Source organism: Podarcis erhardii, assembly GCF_964252035.2.
Source record: "Podarcis erhardii genome assembly, chromosome: 1".
Lineage (NCBI taxonomy): Eukaryota > Metazoa > Chordata > Lepidosauria > Squamata > Lacertidae > Podarcis > Podarcis erhardii.
The window spans coordinates 23451892-23472760 of record NC_138497.1 but is presented as its reverse complement, the minus strand read 5'-3'; the positions used below and the strand labels follow the sequence as shown (position 1 = coordinate 23472760).

At 40.9% G+C, this 20869-nt stretch overlaps 1 protein-coding gene across 9 annotated transcripts in view; it reads right to left on the bottom strand.

Moving 5' to 3' along the window:
• LOC309340347 (cation channel sperm-associated auxiliary subunit beta-like) overlaps nucleotides 1–20869 on the bottom strand; it is a 52535-nt gene that overhangs the window by 1491 nt on the left and 30175 nt on the right. For all 9 annotated transcript variants that reach the window (XM_081859031.1, XM_081859030.1, XM_081859034.1 and 6 more), the window contains 9 exons: nucleotides 19791–19987; nucleotides 19180–19506; nucleotides 17299–17438; nucleotides 14540–14749; nucleotides 6424–6534; nucleotides 4885–4995; nucleotides 3349–3487; nucleotides 2399–2499; nucleotides 1055–1129 (listed from right to left, as the gene is read on the bottom strand). In XM_081859031.1, coding sequence (XP_081715157.1) covers nucleotides 1055–1129; nucleotides 2399–2499; nucleotides 3349–3487; nucleotides 4885–4995; nucleotides 6424–6534; nucleotides 14540–14749; nucleotides 17299–17438; nucleotides 19180–19506; nucleotides 19791–19987 — 1411 coding nt within the window. The remainder of the gene's footprint in view (nucleotides 1–1054; nucleotides 1130–2398; nucleotides 2500–3348; nucleotides 3488–4884; nucleotides 4996–6423; nucleotides 6535–14539; nucleotides 14750–17298; nucleotides 17439–19179; nucleotides 19507–19790; nucleotides 19988–20869) is intronic.

Sequence of the window (20869 nt, the reverse complement as noted above, 5' to 3'; positions counted from 1 at the left end):
GTGCTATTTAAATATCTGCTGGGCTTCTCTCACTAGAGTACTTGCCTCAAACCTGGGCCTTGGCATCCAGAAAGTCATTCCTATATACAGGGTGAGTCCTTTAAAAGAGGCCCTGTGGATACAGAGTACACATGTTCCACAGGGCCTCTTTTAAAAAACACACCCTGTGTGAGGATATATATATATATATATATATATATATATATGCGCTCCAGTCTGCTTTAGCTTCCACTTCTGTGTGTTTCCCTAAAGTGTTCTTCTCCAGTCCAGTCCCCCTTGCACCCGCTAATTCCTGCTGTTTTCTGGGAATGTGCTGAAGTAAGGGCTAAATATGTGGGAACATTTTAGAATCATAGAGTTGGAAGAGACCACAAGGGCCATCGAGTCCAACCCCCTGCCAAGCAGGAAACACCATCAGAGCACTCCTGACATATGGTTGTCAAGCCTCTGCTTAAAGACCTCCAAAGAAGGAGACTCCACCACACTCCTTGGCAGCAAATTCCACTGTCGAACAGCTCTTACTGTCAGGAAGTTCTTCCTAATGTTTAGGTGGAATCTTCTTTCTTGTAGTTTGGAACCATTGCTCCGCGTCCGCTTCTCTGGAGCAGCAGAAAACAACCTTTCTCCCTCCTCTATGTGACACCCTTTTATATATTTGAACATGGCTATCATATCACCCCTTAACTTCCTCTTCTCCAGGCTAAACATGCCCAGCTCCCTTAGCCGTTCCTCATAAGGCATCGTTTCCATGCCTTTGACCATTTTGGTTGCCCTCCTCTGGACACGTTCCAGTTTGTCAGTGTCCTTCTTGAACTGTGGTGCCCAGAACTGGACACAGTACTCCAGGTGAGGTCTGACCAGAGCAGAATACAGTGGCACTATTACTTCCCTTGATCTAGATGCTATACTCCTATTGATGCAGCCCAGAATTGCATTGGCTTTTTTAGCTGCCGCGTCACACTGTTGTATCTCATATCCTATTTTATGTTTGTTAATTCATTCTGTGTGTAATTTGTGTGGTGTTGTTTTTTAAAAAAAGAGCTAATGACAATACCTGAAATTCGTCAAATAAGTTACAAAAGGAGACTCCAGGAATAGTTGATACCCTAAAATGGAAAAGCTCAGATCCCTGTTGGAAAGGGGGGAAAAGTTGTTACTAATATGCAGTAACATTTGTTTTCATTTTTTAATTAAAATTGTAATCCTTGGCTATTAATTCAGTTGAAACGTTTCACAGAAATAATGTGCAGTACCATGTCGGTATAACTACAGCCTTAAAATCAGTGTTGCTATCAGTTGTGTTATATCCTTGGAACAGTGAATTTCTGATATTTCAATTTAATATTTGATTTAATATGCAAATTACTTAATGTCAAATGTATATTGCAGGTGGCCCAACATGTGGTCCAAGGACCACATGTGGCCCTCAAGGCTCCCCCCCCCCACCCCTCAGCAACATCTGATGTCCCCTCCCCAGCCCTCATGCTGCCTTCTCTAATTTGGGTAAGTGCTGAGAAGGAGCTGTGAGGGCTGACAGGATCCTAGAGCCCTCCTGTCTCCTTCCCAAAGACTACTTAGTGATTTCCCAGCTTTGGGAAGGAGGTAAGAGGGCTCTAGGACCCTTCCAGAGCCCTCCCATCTCCTTCCCAAAGCCCGATGCCTTGATTACCCAGCTTTGGGAAGGCAGCACGAGGGTTGGGGGGGGGCGTGCATCAATTCTGGCCTCGTTCCACCACCCCATCCCACCTGCCCGCATGAAAAGGCTTTGTGTGACCCGCAGGTTCCGTGTCAAAGTACTCCATACCCTCCAACATTCCTCTGATGAAAATCAGGACGTGTGTCTTTTGGTGCCATGTTGACTCATGCGAGAGCGCAGCATCACTGCAAGCACTGGCGCATCCTCTCCCCAGGGCCAGCAGTGGCACTGGAGGGGGTAAATGGGACATTCTAGGATCAAATCAAAAGGTGGGATGGCTTCTTCAAATTCTGGGATGATGCAGGAATATTGGGGCACCTTGAAAGGGTATGAGTACTCTTGTGACCCACTTTGTTTGAAAAGTTGGACCACCCTGGTACAAAGATTTTAAGGTAAGAAGAGTTTGGGTTTAAGGTTTGGTCTTTTCGTTCAAAGTACAGTGGTACCTCTGGTTACGAACTTAATTCATTCCAGAGGTCTGTTCTTAACTTGAAACCGTTCTCAACCTGAGGTACCACTTTAGCTAATGGGGCCTCCCGCTGCCGCCATGCCGCCAGCTCGCGATTTCTGTTCTCATCCTGAGGTAAAGTTCTTAACCCGAGGCACTCCTTCCTGGTTAGTGGAGTCTGTAACTGGAAGTGTTTGTAACCCAAGGTGTTTGTAACCCGAGGTAGCACTATATGTATTTTCTCTGGCACTTACAGTTATCGTTATAGATAGGCCATCTGGATTATATAGTTCAGTTTTGAGTCTGTGCTCCAAATATTTTTTCATTTTTAACATACTTGATGTTTCATTGGTACCTGAAAAAACAGTTAAAACAGTCGCAGAGTGGTAGGTTTGAGTTTCTTCCTTCTTTTTTACATTTCAGTAGGGCCTGAATACAGATGAATAGCCAGATCTATTTCTCATGAAATGTAAAAGTAAGAAAGGTATCAGAGGCACAGCATGATGTATTAGAGCTGCACAGTTTTCCAGAGCACTGCAGTTTTCCAGAGGTTAACAAACAGCAGTGCTTTTTTCTAAAAAAAAAAAAAGGGTTTAGGGGTACTCTCATTTTTCTACTCATATTGAAATACTGCCCCTCAATGAGGCCAAACTTAGATTCACAAAATGTTTAGGGTTATGCGTACCCCTGCATCCCCCCAGAAAAAAGCAGTAACAGTGATTAATTAACACGAGTGGGTGAAAAAGGAGGGGTGTGGGCAAACATTAATATGAAATGTTGGTTAACCTGAACTCTTCTTTGTTGCCACCATAACTATTAGTCATGGTAAAAGCTAGCAGGAGAAGTAGAGGAGGAAGAACAGCTAGGGGGAGGGGTGTACCCATGGTAAACCAATGGGTAGTGTTATGCTTGTTTCAGGCCTTAAGGGTCTGTGGGTATAATAGGTTTTGCATGCAGAAAGATTTGGACTAGATTCAAATCTTTCCACATCAAGTCTTCCCTGAACTAGAACTTGCAACAGCCCCAGCAGGCATGGCCAATGCATAGGGATGATGGGAATTCAGCAACATACAGGGGACCAAAGGTTCATCACACCTACTATAGGGCAAGAAAGAGAGCCTGAAAATACATTGACAAGTATTTCCAACAGAACCTCTCTGATATGAAAGATAATGATGAATCCCAAGATTCTTCTGCTCCCTACCTGAAACTTTCCAGTTGGTTCTGTTGTTGACTTCTATGATTGTGATAAAATAAGGAGATGTCAGGTTTACAGAGCGACCCTCATCCTCAATGGTGAAATAGAGAGGAAGCCTTGATACTGGGAATTTCATTCGCAGGGCCTAGTAATGTGAGATATATAGAAATCACTGACATTAAAATAATGCCTGCATGGATCGACGTGGAATGACACAAATGTAAATACAGTGGTACCTCGGGTTAAGAACTTAATTAGTTCTGGAGGTCTGTTCTTAACCTGAAACTGTTCTTAACCTGAGGTACCACTTAGCTAATGGGGCCTCCTGCTGCCGCTGTGCCGCCGCTGCATGATTTCTGTTCTCATCCTGAAGCAAATTTCTTAACCCGAGGTAATATTTCTGGGTTAGCGGAGTCTGTAACCTGAAGCGTATGTAACCCGAGGTACCACTTTATTTACATAAGCTGGTTTAGTTCTGCTAAATAGGAAGTCTGACTTACAAATTGGTAATGAGCTGAATGAAAGCCAGTGGACTGAAAATCAGTCCCAGAAGGTCTGAGATTCTGTGGGTAGGTGGCACATCTGTTAAATCTGTTATGCATAAGGTTGCACTCCTTCTAAAGTAGCGTTTCACAAGCTGGTAAGGAGGCAGCCCAGCAGGGCCTAATGTTCCTTTTTGCCACGTTTGTTTTCTTGGAGCAGTCCTGGTTTGTTTCCAGAAAGAGAGGGCAATCGCTGACCAGTAGAGCCCACAATCCAGAACTCCCAGGTCAGCTAAGTGCGGTGGTGGGGTGGCAATGGGTAGGGCTGGCTACATCCATGTGGGGTGGGCCACAGGAAGAACACAAGGTCAGAAGAGGGCCATGGTTGGGAAAAGGTTGGGAAACACTGCTCTAAAGGATCAAATTCTTAGACTGAGCACACTCCTAAATATAGCTTTGTCAATGGAGAACCAGATAAGCCTTTGTAGGAAGGAATGTCTTTCACATTAATTTAGGCTGGTGTGCCAGCTGCAGCTTCTTCTGGAAAGTGATAGCCTGGTCACAGTTATCTGGAAACAAGGATTGACTACTGTATTGGGCTGCATCTGGGGATACCTTTGGAGACTGCTCAGAAATTGCAGTTACTGCAGAATACAGCTGCTAAGTTAGTAACTGTGAGTGGCTTAAAAGGCTTCACTAGCTACCAGTTCATTTCTAAGCAGAATTCAAAGTTTGCCTTTAAAGCTCTATAAGGCTTGGGAACCCAGTACCTTGAAGAACCATGGGAGTCTTTAGAAATTCTCCTTGGCATGGCAGAAGGCAGCCAGAGAAAGGATTCATTGGTTATGACCCCCATTTGCAGAATTTCCTCCTCAGAGATGTTTGCCTGCCACAACGTTGTCATCTTCTCAGCACTAGCTAAGGGTATTTTTATCTTCTTAGGTTTCTTAACGTACTGTTATTTTTATATACTTTACATACTGGATGTAATGGTTCCAGGATACTATATAACTCCTCAGAATAACAAACAAAAAGCTGCACATGTAGGCATAGACCTTACCTTCTCCTTGCAATCAGAAAAGGCAACAGAAAAGGACAGCTTCATATTTTCTGTACATCCACATTGAGAGCGATTTGACTTGCCAGCACATTGCTTGTATTGTCCAGAATTCTGTGGAAAAAGTAAAGGGACCCCTGACTGTTAGGTCCAGTCGCGAACGACTCTGGAACTGTGGCGCTCATCTCGCTTTACTGGCCGAGGGAGCCGGGGTTTGTCCGCAGACAGCTTCCGGATCATGTGGCCAGCATGACAAAGCCACTTCTGGCGAACCAGAGCAGCACACAGAAACGCTGTTTACCTTCCCGCTGCTTGCACTTGATGTGCTTTCGTACTGCTAGGTGGGCAGGAGCTGGGACCGAACAATGGGAGCTCACCCTGTTGTGGGGATTTGAACTGCCGACCTTCTGACCGGCAAGCCCTGGGCTCTGTGGTTTAGACCACAGTGCCACCCGTGTCCCAAAGAAGGTACAGTATAATCAAGGCAATTCTCGACTGTGCTTACAAAGTAGACCAACATATGCAATGGAAATCATTTGACCTCTGAATCAGTCTATAGTTTTTCAACTATCAGTGGACTGGAGAGCCCTGCGTGTTCAAATTTGGTGGAAAAGGGTTGTTAGAAAGAAAGGGAGAGTCAAGGCAAAGAGAACTATGCAATAATCCTTGTTCCTTAGTGAACAGGAAGCGTGATATGCAGTTGGGTTGAAGAGAAGCATTCTCTTGAGCAAGAGACAAATGAGCTGAATGGACATTGGGGCTCTTGGGTGACAGCAAATGATTTTGCAGATGAAGTCCTCTGCCTGTTTTTCAGCCTTTCCCTTTTTCTTCTCTACACTCTCCATATTCTTAAGCAGCTTTGATACTGTGGACTTTGAGAGTCTTTAATCAGATGTAAAATATCATTATCTTGAATATATGGAATAGTGCAAAATGAGCTATGCATGCAATCCTCTACTGCCTCTTGTTGATAGAACAGGAAAACATGGAGGGTTGTAAAATGGGGTGAGGCAGTAGAGTTCACCTAGGGCAAAAAAAGGAAATGCTCATATTGACTGCTCTGGGTGCTTCAAATTGTTTCCATAGCTCCTAAAGTAGATTTACCTTGAGTGTGTGGAAAGTAGTTGGGCAATTGTGTCAACATATGTTCTGATCCTGATCTGTCCTATTACTGCAAAGGTTTGGCAAGTGATATGAGGTGGCAATGAGGTGGCCATAAAGTTAAAACATAAGGATTTGAGCCCAGGTTTTCAGGTTATTTTTCTCAGAATAGTATGTGAAAACCAGCTATTTATAGTGGGAATAAGACAGATGTTGAGTCTATAGTACGTGCAAGCAGGATGCCTAAGTTCTGGGGCAAATTCTATAGAAATGCTCATCTGGAAGTTGAATTTCAAGATTCTCCTCTTTATTAGAAATCTCTTTTCTTAATGTGTCTATGTGTATGTAAAAGAACATGCAATAGCACAGAGTGCAAAATGGATAGCAATTTTGAAAAATGCGCATTCTCAAATTCTTACAGGAGTGGCTATGAAGGCTTACTTTTGAATTTGTAAAATAATCCCTCAGTTTAGGTTTGCTGGGGTCAGCATTATAGAAGTTTTCTGTGAGTGGAACAGCAATTCCCAAAACAGATGGTGGCCTGTAGTTCACCTGTATGAAAAACAACACATTTTACTGGGGGAAATTTATTGATTATTTGAAGAATTTTTGCAAACAACTTAAATCGTTAGTGGGACTGACATAAAAATGTGCAGTGAAAATAATTTAAATAAAATACAAAAGAAAAATAATAAATAGATATGAATTGGCTATGCAGTGATCAAAGATAAAACATAAGCACAGAAAGGGTCAATGATTTTATGTTTTCTAATTGGTTGTATAAATTTATTTGTGTGATAATCTTTGTAAATGAAAAAAGAGGGAAATTATATGATGAAAAATAAGACTGGTTTCCCCTTTGTGTCATCTCCCCAACCCTGTATTCATACAATTATTACCAGCAGCACAGATTTCTTTCTTTAAAAAAAAAAAATTATTAAGGCTTTATTAATACAGATAAAAGAACAAATTTTAAAAGCAAACTAATCTAAATGAAAACAGAAAGAGAAAGAGAGAGAAATGCAATCCTCTCTCAAAGGTAGATCTCAAGCCGTGTCTCACACATAAGGGGGTGGTTCTTCCCAGATCTCACCTGGGAGACCTTCCCTTCCCTGCCTCTCACACAGGGTCCTTCACCAGCCAGCCCTCACCTTCATGTGCATACACCCCTTCATTGACCCAGAGCAGAGGACATAAAAACAACACCACCAAAAGCAGGACCAAAGGAAGGCAGGAAAAAACCATGAAGATGAAACTAATAAAAGAGTGGGAAAAGAAAAGAAGGGGGGGGGGGAGGAAATAAAAGGGCTTCTGATTCAAATATCCTGAGAAGACCTCTGCAGTCCAGATGTAATGAAGGGATGCAGAGGGCATAGCACTGCACAAATTGGAAACTCCCCAATGCATTCGCCATGAGCGGAGGTATCTCTGTTTCTTTTAAGATGTATCTGAATTTGGACTTAAGAAACAGACGTGTTCTGGAAGAAAGAGAATGGTAACCTGTGAAATGAATCAGGCACTGAGTGCCAAGGTTTTGATATGAAGAGAACTCTCATTATCGTAACTGGAATGCTACGTGATTGAAGGGGAGCCTTTGCTCTTTTTTTTACATTATTTTTGCTGTGCTATCGATCGGCAAGCCTTCACTGAAAAAGAATCAATTATTGGAGACTTCCGGTCGGCGCCAGCGTCTTAATGGCGGTCCTTGCTTCGAGCTCCGAAGCAGGACTGCTCCGTGAGTTCGGGTCTGACCCGCTACGGCGAGCGGGGGACCCCTAAAATCACAGGCGCTGAAGCCTGTGAACAAGGAGATTCGGTGGGCACCTTTGCGCCCCCCGGTATCACAAAAGAGTCTTTTTAAAGGCTCCGGAGCGGCATCGGGTGTGAGCGCGGTGCTGAGGATCGCAACCCAGCTCGCGGAGCGAAGCCGCGTCGCCATTGACGGAGAGCGCCGATTCCTTCCTGAAACTACCGATTGGCAACAACACCCGTGAGTAAGAACTGCAAAACAAATTGAATGGGACTTTTAAATTAAGAAGATTTGGCTGAAAACGGGAAAGGCAAAAATTAAGGAAGTCAGCCTCCCGGAACTGCACGACTGACGCAGCAATGAAAAGAGCAAGCTGTATTTAAAGGGAACGCTTTTTGAACTTTGCTAAACCTGACATTGAAAGCGTCTTCCCCCCACTGAGCGGGAGAAGGGGGGAAGGAAAAATTGATTTAATTTAACCCGCTAGAAGAAGAAAGTTGTGAACGGGAAACTCTCCGCTGCCGATACCTCTGACCAGGCTGCCTGAGCGGTGAGCGCCTAGAAACGAACTGTCAAAAAAGAGAGGACTGTGGATACAAAGTAAGACTTTACTTGAAATATAATAACGGGACTTTACTTGGCAGAATCTGATTTCAAATTGCAACAAAGTGGGACTTTGGGTTGGACTTTTATTTCTTTGGGACCTTGCATGGCTATTTGCTTCCCTGTTTCTTTGTTATTCCTGCCTGGATACAATTTCTCCCTCTAGAGGACTAAAAAAGAGACTGCTGTATTGAAGTAAAGAAGTGGGATTTTCCATTTGCAACCTTCCTGTGTGAACGACCTTGAGTTATGAGCACTCCACTGGATGAAATATCAACAAGAAGCAAAACAAAACAGGCTCAAAAGCAGGCTCAGAAAAGAAGCTCCATATCAGGAGCAGCAGCTGCACAGGAAAAAGTAACAACAGCATCAATGGATTCTATGACACAGGCACTGCTCAGAATAAACCAATCTTTAGAAGCACTCACCAAGCAATCTACAGAGAACTCTAAGAAATTGACAGAATTGACAACAAGATTGGATTTGAACACAACGACAATATCATCTAATACAGACTCTATAAATCATTTAATTCAAGAAAGTACGGAAACAAGGAAAATAGCCAAGATCGCTAAGAGCACTGCCGAGGAAACTAAGGGAAAATTTGCGCCCATTGCAAAGAAGGTACATGAACATGATGCAACTTTGGCTCTTATGGAATTGGAGAGGAAAGGCAAGAATTTGAAATTGAGATTGGTACCAGAAGAGGAAGAGGGCAACCTTGGGGAATTTCTCACAGATAAGTTTCAAGAATTTTGGACTGACGAATTAGAAGGAGAAGAAGATGAATTTGTAATAATTACAGCTTTCTGGATTGGCAGGAAGCAAGGCAAGAAACCAAGGGATTGCTTAATCACTTTGAGATCCAAGGAAGAAAGAGACAAAATACTGAACCTACACTTCCGGAAGGCTCTGATTATTAAGAATTCTCAAATACAGATTTTTAAAGATATTCCTAAATATTTTTTGGAGGTGAGGACTCAATTCAAAGATTTAGTGGATTTATTGAAACAAAACAACACTCCATTCAGGTGGGAGTTCCCACAAGGGTTGTCCTTTAATTTTAAAGGGAAGAAAATCAAAATAAAAACAATTCAAGATAAAGAACATTTTTTGGAGAGAAATTTTGAAGATTTTCAGAAAGGAACTGTGAGTGAGAGAGAAATACCGGATATTGCAAACCTATCATTTGGATTGACCCCAGCACCGACCGATCAGGAACAAGAACTTGGAGCAGTCGGTGGAAAAGATACCCAGTAACAAAAATGTCTCTGCAACTTCTGAGTTGGAACTGCAATGGTCTTAACCATCCCCGAAAAAGGGCCCAAGTGTTTCATATATTAAAGAAAGAATATTTAGACATAATATGCTTGCAAGAAACCCATATTGCCAGAATACACAGGAAACTTTTGACAAATAAGAGATTAGGACTGGAATTTATTTCCTCAGATAAAGTTAAGAAAAGAGGAGTGGTGATCTATGTCAAGGAAAAATTGGAACCAAAAATGATCTTTAAGGATGAACAAGAAAGATTTCTGGCAGTGGAAATTCAAACTCAAGGAGAAAAAATTCTGATTGTAGGAATTTATGCACCTAATGAGGGGAAGGCTGAGTTTTTCAAGAAGTTGCATGAGACATTAATGGATTTTATGGACTATAAAATCATAATGATGGGTGATATGAATGGAGTTGTCTCCACAAATATGGATAAAGCTCAAAGACAAGTAATTTCTAAGGATGGGAGACTTCCAAAGACTTTTTTCGAACTGACTGACACAATGGACTTGATTGACATTTGGAGAACAAGGAACCCTCTGGAAAGAGAGGGGACCTTTTTCTCTGAAGCAAAAATGACATGGACCAGGATTGACCAAATATGGATTTCTAGCAATCTGGCACCAAGGGTTAAAAAAACAGAAATCTGCCCAAAAACTTGCTCCGATCATAATGCAGTAAAGATGGAAATGAAATTGACAACAGCTGGAACCTTCAGATGGAGAATGAATGACACTCTTTTTAGAGATGAAGCAATTTATAAAAAGGCCCAAAAGACTTTGAAAGACTACTTCGAAATAAACCTAGGAACAGATGTGGAAAGAAGAATAATATGGGATGCAAGCAAGGCCGTGATGCGTGGTTTTCTAATCCAGCAGAATTCGATAAAAAGGAAACAACAGAATGAGAAGAAAGAAAAAATTTGGAAACAAATGAAAGAAGGAGAGAAGAAACTGAGATCAAAACCTAAATCCCAGGAGATTTTAAGAGAAATAAAGTATTACCAGACCCAATACATGGAATTGATGAACCAAGAAATAGAATGGAAAATAAAACAAATGAGGCAAAAAACTTTTGAATCAGCAGATAAATGTGGGAAACTGCTGTCATGGCAACTGAAAAAGAGACAAAAGTTGAATACTGTGACATTTCTCGAGGTAGAGGGAAAATCTATAAATAAACCAAATGAAATTAGTAATTGTTTTCAAAGTTTCTTTAAGAAATTGTATGCACAAGGGCCAAAAGATGAACAAGAGATAGAAGAATTTATTAAAAAATATGGACTGTCAAAGATCTCGGAAAAAAATAAAAGGATTTTAAATGAGAAAATTATGAACCAGGAAATAGAGGGTGCCATCCAGAATATGCAATTGGGAAAATCACCAGGACCAGACGGGCTGACGGCGAGATACTATAAAGCAATGAAGGAATGGCTAATACAACCATTGAAAGAAGTTTGCAACCAAATTTTGGAGGGGAAAAAGGCTCCCGAATCGTGGAAAGAAGCATTTATCTCACTTATACCGAAGACAGAAACTGAGAAACATCAAGTTAAGAACTACCGCCCTATATCACTCTTAAATGTGGATTATAAAATTTTTGCAGACATTTTAGCAAAAAGATTTAAAAAAGTGTTGTTAGAGGAGATTCATAAGGACCAAACAGGCTTTCTCCCAGGGAGACATATGTCAGATAATGTAAGGAACATTATAGATATTTTGGAACTATTGGAGACTGATATAAATAGAAAAGCAGTTTTGATTTTTGTGGACGCGGAGAAAGCCTTTGACAATATTTCTTGGAGCTTCATGAAAAGGAATCTCCATGGGATGGGGGTAGGCCAAAATTTTGAAAACGGTATAGGTGCAATATACTCTGAGCAAAAAGCTAAATTAATTGTGAATGGTGTGGTTATGGATGAGATCCCAATAGAAAAAGGGACACGACAGGGTTGCCCAATATCCCCTCTATTGTTTATATCGGTCCTGGAGGTGTTGTTGAATATGATTAGAAGGGACCAGCTGGTTGAAGGAATACACCTCGGAGCTAAACATTACAAGTTAAGAGCATTTGCAGATGACCTAGTTTTGACTTTGCAGCAGCCAGAAGCCAGCACAAAAAGAGTTTTAGAACTAATTGAAATATTTGGTCAAGTGGCTGGTTTTAAATTAAATAAACAGAAGACAAAGGTGCTGGAAAAAAATCTAACGATGGGGGGAAAAGATAGTTTTCAAAGGGAAACTGGTTTGGAAATAACAAAAAAAGTGAAATATCTGGGGGTGAATTTAACATCTAAAAACGTGAATTTATTTAAAGACAATTATGAGAAATGTTGGCTGGAAGTTAAGAAAGATTTTGACATATGGTCTAGGTTGAGACTATCCTTGTTAGGCCGAATTGCCGTTATTAAGATGAATGTATTGCCGAGATTGTTGTTTTTGTTTCAGACACTGCAAGTTCTAGATAGGATGGACTGTTTCAAGAAGTGGCAGAAAGATATATCCAAATTTGTCTGGCAGGGCAAAAAGCCCAGAATAAAATTTAAGATTTTAACTGATGTAAAAGATAGGGGGGGGTTTGCTCTGCCAGACTTAAGACTTTACTACGAAGCAGCAGCTTTCTGCTGGTTGAAGCAATGGCTACTTCTTGAAGACACAGACATTTTAGACTTGGAAGGGTATGATAACAATTTTGGCTGGCATGCATATTTATGGTATGACAAGGCAAAGGTTTATAAGGGCTTTAAAAATCATATTGTCAGGAAAGCTTTGTATAATGTTTGGAATCGATATAAGGATTTGTTGGAAAATAAAACACCCAGATGGTTATCACCAATGGAAGCTAGAGCGGTGAAAAAACTTAACATGGATTCTAATTGGCCAAAATATTGCGAAATTATAGAATATGACGGTGAAAAAGTTAAATTACAGAGCTTTGAGAAACTAAAATCCAAAGTTCGAGACTGGTTACATTATTATCAGATAAATGAGACTTTTAAGCAGGACAGGAAACTAGGATTTCAGAAGGAGAGGTCAAAATTGGAAACAGAATTGTTAGAGACCAATACTAAGAATTTGTCTAAAATGTATAATTTGTTGCTGAAATGGAATACACAGGATGAAACGGTTAAATCAGCTATGATCAAATGGGCACAAGACTTAGGTCATGATATTATGTTTGCTGACTGGGAACAGTTATGGACCACAGGCCTTAAATTTACGGCATGTAGTGCCTTGAAAGAAAACATAATGAAAATGATCTATAGGTGCTACATGACCCCAGTCAAGCTTGCAAAGATATATCATTTGCCCAGTAATAAATGCTGGAAATGTAACGAATGTGAAGGAACTTTCTATCATCTTTGGTGGACCTGCCCAAAAGTTAAAGCCTACTGGGAAATGATCTATAATGAAATTAAGAAAATCCTTAAGTGGACATTTGCAAAGAAACCGGAGGCTTTTCTCTTGGGTATGGTCGGCCAATTGGTATCAAAGAAAGATAGGACTTTTTTCATGCATGCAACTACAGCAGCAAGAATTCTCTTGGCAAAGTATTGGAAGATGCAAGAATTACCTACTCTGGAAGAATGGCAGACGAAGGTGACTGAATTTATGGGACTGACAGAGATGACCGGCAGAATCCGTGATCAGAGGAGAGAGACAGTGGAAGAGGACTGGAAAAAATTTAAAATATATCTTAAGAACTGTTGCAAAATCTCAGACTGATAAAATGTCAAGGGGTAAGAAACAGAGAATTACAGCTGTAAATATTTAAGTCAAGAGAACCTTGAGGGAAATTAAATATAGAAGTGGAATGAAGGATTGCTAAAAAATTTGAAACAAGGGTGCAGTGAAGGGGAGGCATGGGGAAGTCATGTGTTGTTTGTGAATGTTTTTATTTGTGTGTTTTTTGTTTATGAAAATTAATAAAAATTATTTTAAAAAAAAGAAAAGAAAAGAAAAAGAATCAATTATTTATGGAATGAAATTACTAATGGATTACAACTATATAGGGAATGCAAGAGGGATTCAAGAAGAACTTATAATTTTCTTTACGGAGTGCTTGAAAGAATAGACTGTGGAATACTGTGATGATTGGTAACATTGCCAACTAAAGAGAGCTCTAGTTCTGATTTATTACGGTTTTGGTGAGACGCCAACTTGTTAGAAAAAACAAGGAGATAAACACTGGAAGTTAATCAGAAGTCGCGGCCGAACCCTGGATTGCTTTCGGTTTCAGAGAGGCAAAATGGAGCTTACCTACACATGAGTTTTCAACGGAGGGGCAATGTTGAAGAAAATTGACTGATTATAACATGAAGGAAAAGAAGATGGTAAACAGATACTTCACACAGCTACAGAATATAAATTCCCTCTGCAAGTTAATGGATTTGGATTTATTAAACACGATTGAAAGTCATCACATCAGTGGCTGCTAGAACAAAGGATTAAGATCGGAATTGTGGAACTTGGACTAATTAAGAGGATCAAGGAATAACATCAACTCCTGATATCCAGAACACAGGATGTTTAATTTGGAACTGTTTAGTTGGCTCTTTTGATTGTATTGTGATTTGGCATAATTTGCCATCGAATTAATGTGGCCTCCATAGGATTGTTATTAATGAAACATTTAAAAAATTGATTTTTTAAAAAAGACAATTGGAAATGTTGACCCTGCCTTCTATCAGAAGAAAAGTTAGCTTTTACCTGTCTGCTTCATTGACACAGATGCCAGAGAGTGTAGTGATGTCCTCAGCATCGCTCTCTGTTTCATAGGCCACACTTAAATCCATCTAACTCAGGAGTCTTGTGCCTGGGTGGGGCTTTGGAACAATGCATCCTGGGGCTTCATAGAGCAATGGATACATCTGTGCCCCTCCCCTGTTCAGAACATTTAAGAAACTAACATAGGATTTAGGATCCTTACCGGTAGCTGCTTTAAAAGTCTGGCAATCGCTGAGCCATTTGGTTCAGCGCTGACATCCTCAACTAGCCAGTCCGAAGGAGAGGTTTTAGCAGATAGAACATAGTGCATTGATTTAAGATAGGAGCAGGAATTCTTCAGCGTTAAGACAAGAGTTGTCACTTCACATCGGAGAGATCCCAATGCGATAAGCACAGCTATGGTGGTTTTACCCTAGGGATGTTTATGAAAAAGCATAACATTACTTGGTCTCCAACATATATGAATATAATTAGCTTCTCATCATAGGATGGATCTACACACGGGGGGAAACCCACTATAAATAAGTCAGAAATTAAATTGTTATAACAAAAGAAAACAAACACTATGGAAAATCGCAAATAATTTTGTTTGTTTGTTTTTTCTCCAGCACCATCTGGTGTTGCATGTTTATAATGCATTTGAAGTGCTGTTTTTTGACTAATGTAGCTGACTCCATAGAGCAGGGGTCAGCAAACTAAGGCCTGTGGGCCAGATAAGGCCAGAGGGGCTCTTTAATCCAGCCTGAGGACCCTGCCTGGTCAGTCCCCGTGCTAAACTGGCACAGCGCGGCGATTGACTTCCGCGATTGGCACGCAGGTGGCTTTGGATCGGCTTCAGGAACCTCCCGCAGCCAATTCAAAGCTGCGGATGCCTCTGGGCGGGCAGCGACACTGGGCAATTCAGAGCTGTGCCGGGTTTCCTCAGCACACAGGCGGAGAGGCTTCAGATTGGCCAGCAATGCAGCCATGGACAGAGAGGCCTGTGGGCATGTTGTGGGGCTTTGGCCGGAGCTTGGCATGCGTGCTGGCCCAGACCTGGGAAAGCTCTTCCAGAAACGAGAGGTGCCACCACTGTTACTGGCTCCCAACCGCTGCCAGAGGAGGTAGGAAAGCAGGGGGAGGGGAGGGGAGGGGCTGGGGGAGAGAGAGAAGCCCCCCTCCGCTGGTGTGTGTGTGTATGTGTGCATGTGTGTGTGTGCATGGTCCAGCCCACCAGTCGATTTAAGGGACAGTGAGCCGGCCCACTGGTAGAAAAGTTTGCTGACCCCTGCCATATAGCCTTATCCATGGAAGCATGGCTGTTGACATTCAAGCAAGCAAGGCATTTGCATTCATTTCCCTAGCACAGCATGTGTGCATTGTACATACTAAAAGAATTCCAAATTCTGTCTTCCATTGGAATAGTTTTAAGTATTCTCATATCACAAATGCCTCTCCCACAGGAACATTTTAAATATTATTAATCTAATACTCCAAAACAAGCCTATGACAAACAATATATCCATACCAAGACAAGGGTCACACATCAGGTAAAGTTAGCTGGGACTGGGCCCCATTCATAACAATAGAACTACAGTAGCTTTTAAGCTTTCTCTGCCTTCCTTTGCCTCTGTGTGTGACAGGTCTTGGATGCTCCTGGGTGATTTTGAGAGAACTTGGATGGACCTGTGAGATCTCACAAGAGCACTTCAGGGCTTATGGAGCCCAGGATGCTCATGAAGGGGTCCAGTTCCAATGATTTGAGTATACACATTTTTGCAGATATGTAGAATGTTTTGAACTGAACGCCTGTGTAAGATACAATTGCACTGTAATCATGAATAACTTGCATCCCATTGCTTTCAGTAAGTCTAGCTGTGTCTGTGCTAAACTAGTGCCTGAAGATGAGAAGATAAACTGAAGCTGAATCACAAAAGGAGTGTAACACAATGAGTGGCTAGTTTTTGTGTCCAGGATCCAGCCTGTTGCCAATTAGTTTCCGGGCCCAATTCCAAGTGCTGTTTTGACCTATGAAGCCTTAAATGGCTCAGGACTGTAATACCTCAAGGACCGCCTCGCCCTATATAAACCAACCAGGACCCTGCAGTTTTAACCTTAGGCCCTTCCGCATGTGCCTTCTGTACAAGACGTCTGGAGGGTGCCATCACAAAAGCGGGCCTTTTCTGTGGTAGCTCCCCGTTTGTGGAACGCTCCCCCTAGGGAGACTTGCCTGGCACCTTCATTGCATATCTTTAGTTGCCAGGTGAAAATGTTTCTCAGGCGTTTGGCTGATTAACATTTTATAGCTTTTAAAATGTGCTTGTGAGAGGGGGATTGGAGGCCTGTGCGCAGTGTGCCTTGGGAACTGGGAAGTAAGCAGCAAAAATGACATGAGAAGAACTTGGAAATAAATTGGCCATGAGGTTTTGGCATAGGCATTGGGTGTGTATCCCAAATCATCCTACCTGACTGCTGGATGATTATTCACAATGTCAGTCCTGGGTTAAGGGTCCCCTCAAGATGCTGGTAAACTAAGCTGACAGCCCCTGGCCACTGAACGGAAGTCCTTTGGCCCATCACCCCCACCTCATGTCATCTGGACCTTCGGATTTCAACCCAGACGCCTTTACCAGGGTACCCTGAGATTTTTACATGTCCAACAGGAGAGGCTCCCTCTCACCCCCAGGTTACACTAAGTATCCAACCCAATGCCTTTTCCCAGCACACAAGCTGGCTCCTCCCTGCCAGCTCACCGCCACACCTACTAACATCTGCAACCAATTCCCATCACATCTACAACCAAGTCTCATTACTCTACAATTTCTAGGGTTCTGTGAGGAAAGCCATAGCATAAACTGGTCTAAAACCAACATAAGTTTGTTTTGTACGAAAACACGGGGAGAAGATTTTTGGAGTCTGAATGCACATTAAAGCTGTGTGTACTTTATCAAGGTACTCTGAAAAGAGCTGGCAGCATGTTACCTTTTCAAAAAATTTACTATGAACAGTGATATCGATTAAATTGCTATTGTTGTCGTCAAAATAAATTTTTGTGCTCACATCCAGTAGAGAAGGCCTTCCAATTGCAACGTACATTAGCCTATTATGAAACACATTATACGCTGTGGAAGGAAAAAACAATGAGAATGATGTTTATTTCCAATATTTCTTTCCTGTAGAACAACCTCTCACAAAAGGAAAAACTTAGCTCCACTCTGAGACTGCAGTTGGGTTGAAAAATACTTGAGGATTTTGGCTGATTCCAGTGTACCCTTATTTCATATACATCTGTGTGCATATGCACATCAAAATGAGAAATCCATATGAAAGACCTACAGGCAGGATGGAAGTCAATAGGATAAAAATATATGTAAAATACATTTTGTTGAATTTCAGTTAAATTATTAGAGTGAGGATTATAACTTATAAAGAGTTGTATAAAGATCTGTAGGCAGGATGGGAGTCAATAGGATATCCCGCTAGTTTCAAAATCTATATGACATATACCGGTACATTTTGAAACAAACCTTTCTTCAAAATGAAGGGGGAGGTGTTCAAGTGGTTGGTAGGTGGTTACCTCCAAGCCCTGATTTTCTGGGCCCATTCCAGTTGGGTCTCATGCCTGGTTCTGGCACAGAAACTGCCTTGGATGCCATGTGGAGTGACCTTTACCAAGACAGATATGGAGGGGAGGTGTGACCTTCTCGGTTCTCTTGGAGTTCTCAGTGGCTTTTCAGTACCATTCATCATGGTACAGTCAAACCTTGGAACTTGAACGTTGCCGAACGTTTCAGTTCCTGAATGCCAAAAACCCAGAAGGAAGTGTTCCGGTTTTCGAATATTCCTCGGAACTCGAACATCTGTCCGGCTTCCACTTGAGTGCAAGAAGCTCTTGCAACCAATCGGAAGCTGTACTTTGGAATTTGAACGTTTCGGAAGTTGAATGGTCTTCCGGAACAAATTACGTTCGAGTTCCGAGGTTTTGTAGAAAGCATCTGACAAACATAATGCATAAACAGATCTGTTCTGAAGCGTTTATACAAATGGGATTACTTCATCGGCATTTAATTTAACTAAAGGTGCTTGGCAGGGCTCATCCTGTTGTCATTTTTGTTTGTTCTAGCAACAGCACTATTAGCAATCAAGATGAATTCCTTGCAAAAAATAACATATTTTCCAATAATACCATCAATTAAGGATCGAATAAGCAAATTGAAGGCATTTGCTATTTCAATGGCTGAATTAATACATATAAATTGGACTTCGCTTTGGGTATACAGAAGACAGGAGTGCCTGGCGTGCTCTGGTCCATGGGGTCACAAAGAGTCGGACACGACTAAACGACTAAACAACAACAACAATTGGGTATACAAAGAAATATAAAATGTTATCGAGTGCAAATCTAGGACTTGCTATGTTTTGAAAGATGGAAATATTAAGATTTATTATTGCACACAGAATTCTGTGTAGTGCTTTTTTAAGATTTGTGAATATATCTGCCTTTTAATTTATTTTTGAAGGATTTTTAATGGAATATAGTTTTGGATACAAATGACCAAATCCTTCTCTCTCTCACACACAAAGCATGTAACATCTGCAAAAATTATGGAAGTCAGATAAGCTTTGATAGTTTATTTGATAAATCTTGGTTATAATTATTTTTATTATTACATTTTTAAAAGCAATCATGCATATAAAAATATATGTAAAATATATTTTTTATATATCTTATTTTATATTTATATATATATTTATATATTTATATATTTATAAAGAGTTTGCTTTCATATGATTTCAAACACTTTCAGACATTTTATAGAGAATACTGAAGAGCGGAGAGAGAAGAAATATATGCAGTCTTACCTACATTAATTGGAGTCACTCTGAATTTAAATTCCAGCTTTGACCCAATATCCAAGTATTTAATGGCATGGCGTGGTAGGTCATCAAACTGTTGTATTGCATATCTACATATGTCAACAACAATTTTCCATTTTCTGGTATTTGCAGTGCCAAAGTCATACAAGAACCACCTCCCAGGTGGAATGTCTGTATTTAAAGGCACCCTATTAGGCATAGTAGCATCTCCTAAAGCATTTTGGTCATCCACAACTTTAATAATGAAGAAACTGCTACTGCCTGGAATCACCACTGTTTTCTCAAGATCGGTTGGTTTAAATATATTCACACCTGGAAAACAAGAAAATAATGAAAACATCATTCAATGTGCAGAAGCTGCATTTCCCTTCATTTTGCCTCTTTGTCTCCATAAGAAAAATATGAATTTACACATAGTTGGAGACTGATTGGCTGGCTGCTGATTTAGGAAGGGGATCTAGTAGAAATAAAAATGACTGGATGGCGAGGAACATATAAAAGAGGAAATGCTGGGCAGTGTGATTAGCATAAGTGTGATTAGCATAAGCCAAAGACCCTCCTTCCAAAAACTTTTCATTATCAGGTGATGCACAAACCTGGAGAAGTCAGCTGAAGCCTGTATGATATACTGGCCCCTATAGGGGGCAAAACTCTTAAAGTATTTGCTGTACAAGGGCTAGCAGTTTTAGATTCAACAGGAAACCGATCTAGAACATCTACCAGTACAGATGATATAAAGCCCGGAGGAGCTCTCGTCCTAAAAATCTCTGTGATTATACACGATCCTCCTGGCCTAAATTAAAAAGAAGCATACATTTAATACCACTTTGATGATGTCAGATCACACATCTAATGAATTTTAACGAATTTCAACTAGTTCCTAACATTCCCTTGCTGGAAAATAGTGCTAAGAGAAAATTGTGGTTTCAAGCATGTCAGCTGGCACAGGGCTGCTGTTCAGCAGCTATTTCTGATCTTTTGAATCATTATGATTTTGTATTGAATTGTAGTAATTGTTTGATGAATTTGTCTTTAGCTTTATATTTTCCTGTGCTTTGAATTTACTGCCATGATCACAATGTCTGTTAACTTGTAATGGTATTATTGTTACTGTGAGCCACTTTGAACTCAACATTTGTTGTGTGGAAAGCAGAATACAAATATTAAATTGTTATGTACTGAGTCGAATAGGATCCAAACTGCAGCAGTCTGATTGGTCCTAGAACAATAGGATTCAGAATGCAGCAGTCTGATTGGTCCTAGAACAATGCAGCAGTATGATTGCTTGGCAGGAACCACCCAATCATGCTCCAGATTGAAGTGAATCCATAACCTGATTGGCTTACAGTAGAATTCCGGAATTAGCCAATCATGTGCAGCCCATTGTGTAAATAATGTATATAAAGCAGATACTTTGAGGGGTCTTTCATTCATTCCTCCTCACCACCATGAGCTGAATAAAGAGCATGAAATCACTTTGCGACTCTGAGTATATTTCATAAATCAAATCAAAATCAAATGTATTTCTTATCGCACGAAAATACCCCTTAATCTCCATGTTTGGTACACCTAGTAGGTGCAATACTTCATAGGCCATATTATCTGAACCTGTTCCTTCTGGCTCCAGCAATATCACATCCCTGGAAGACAGCAGACTCCAGCAGTCTTTGCTCCC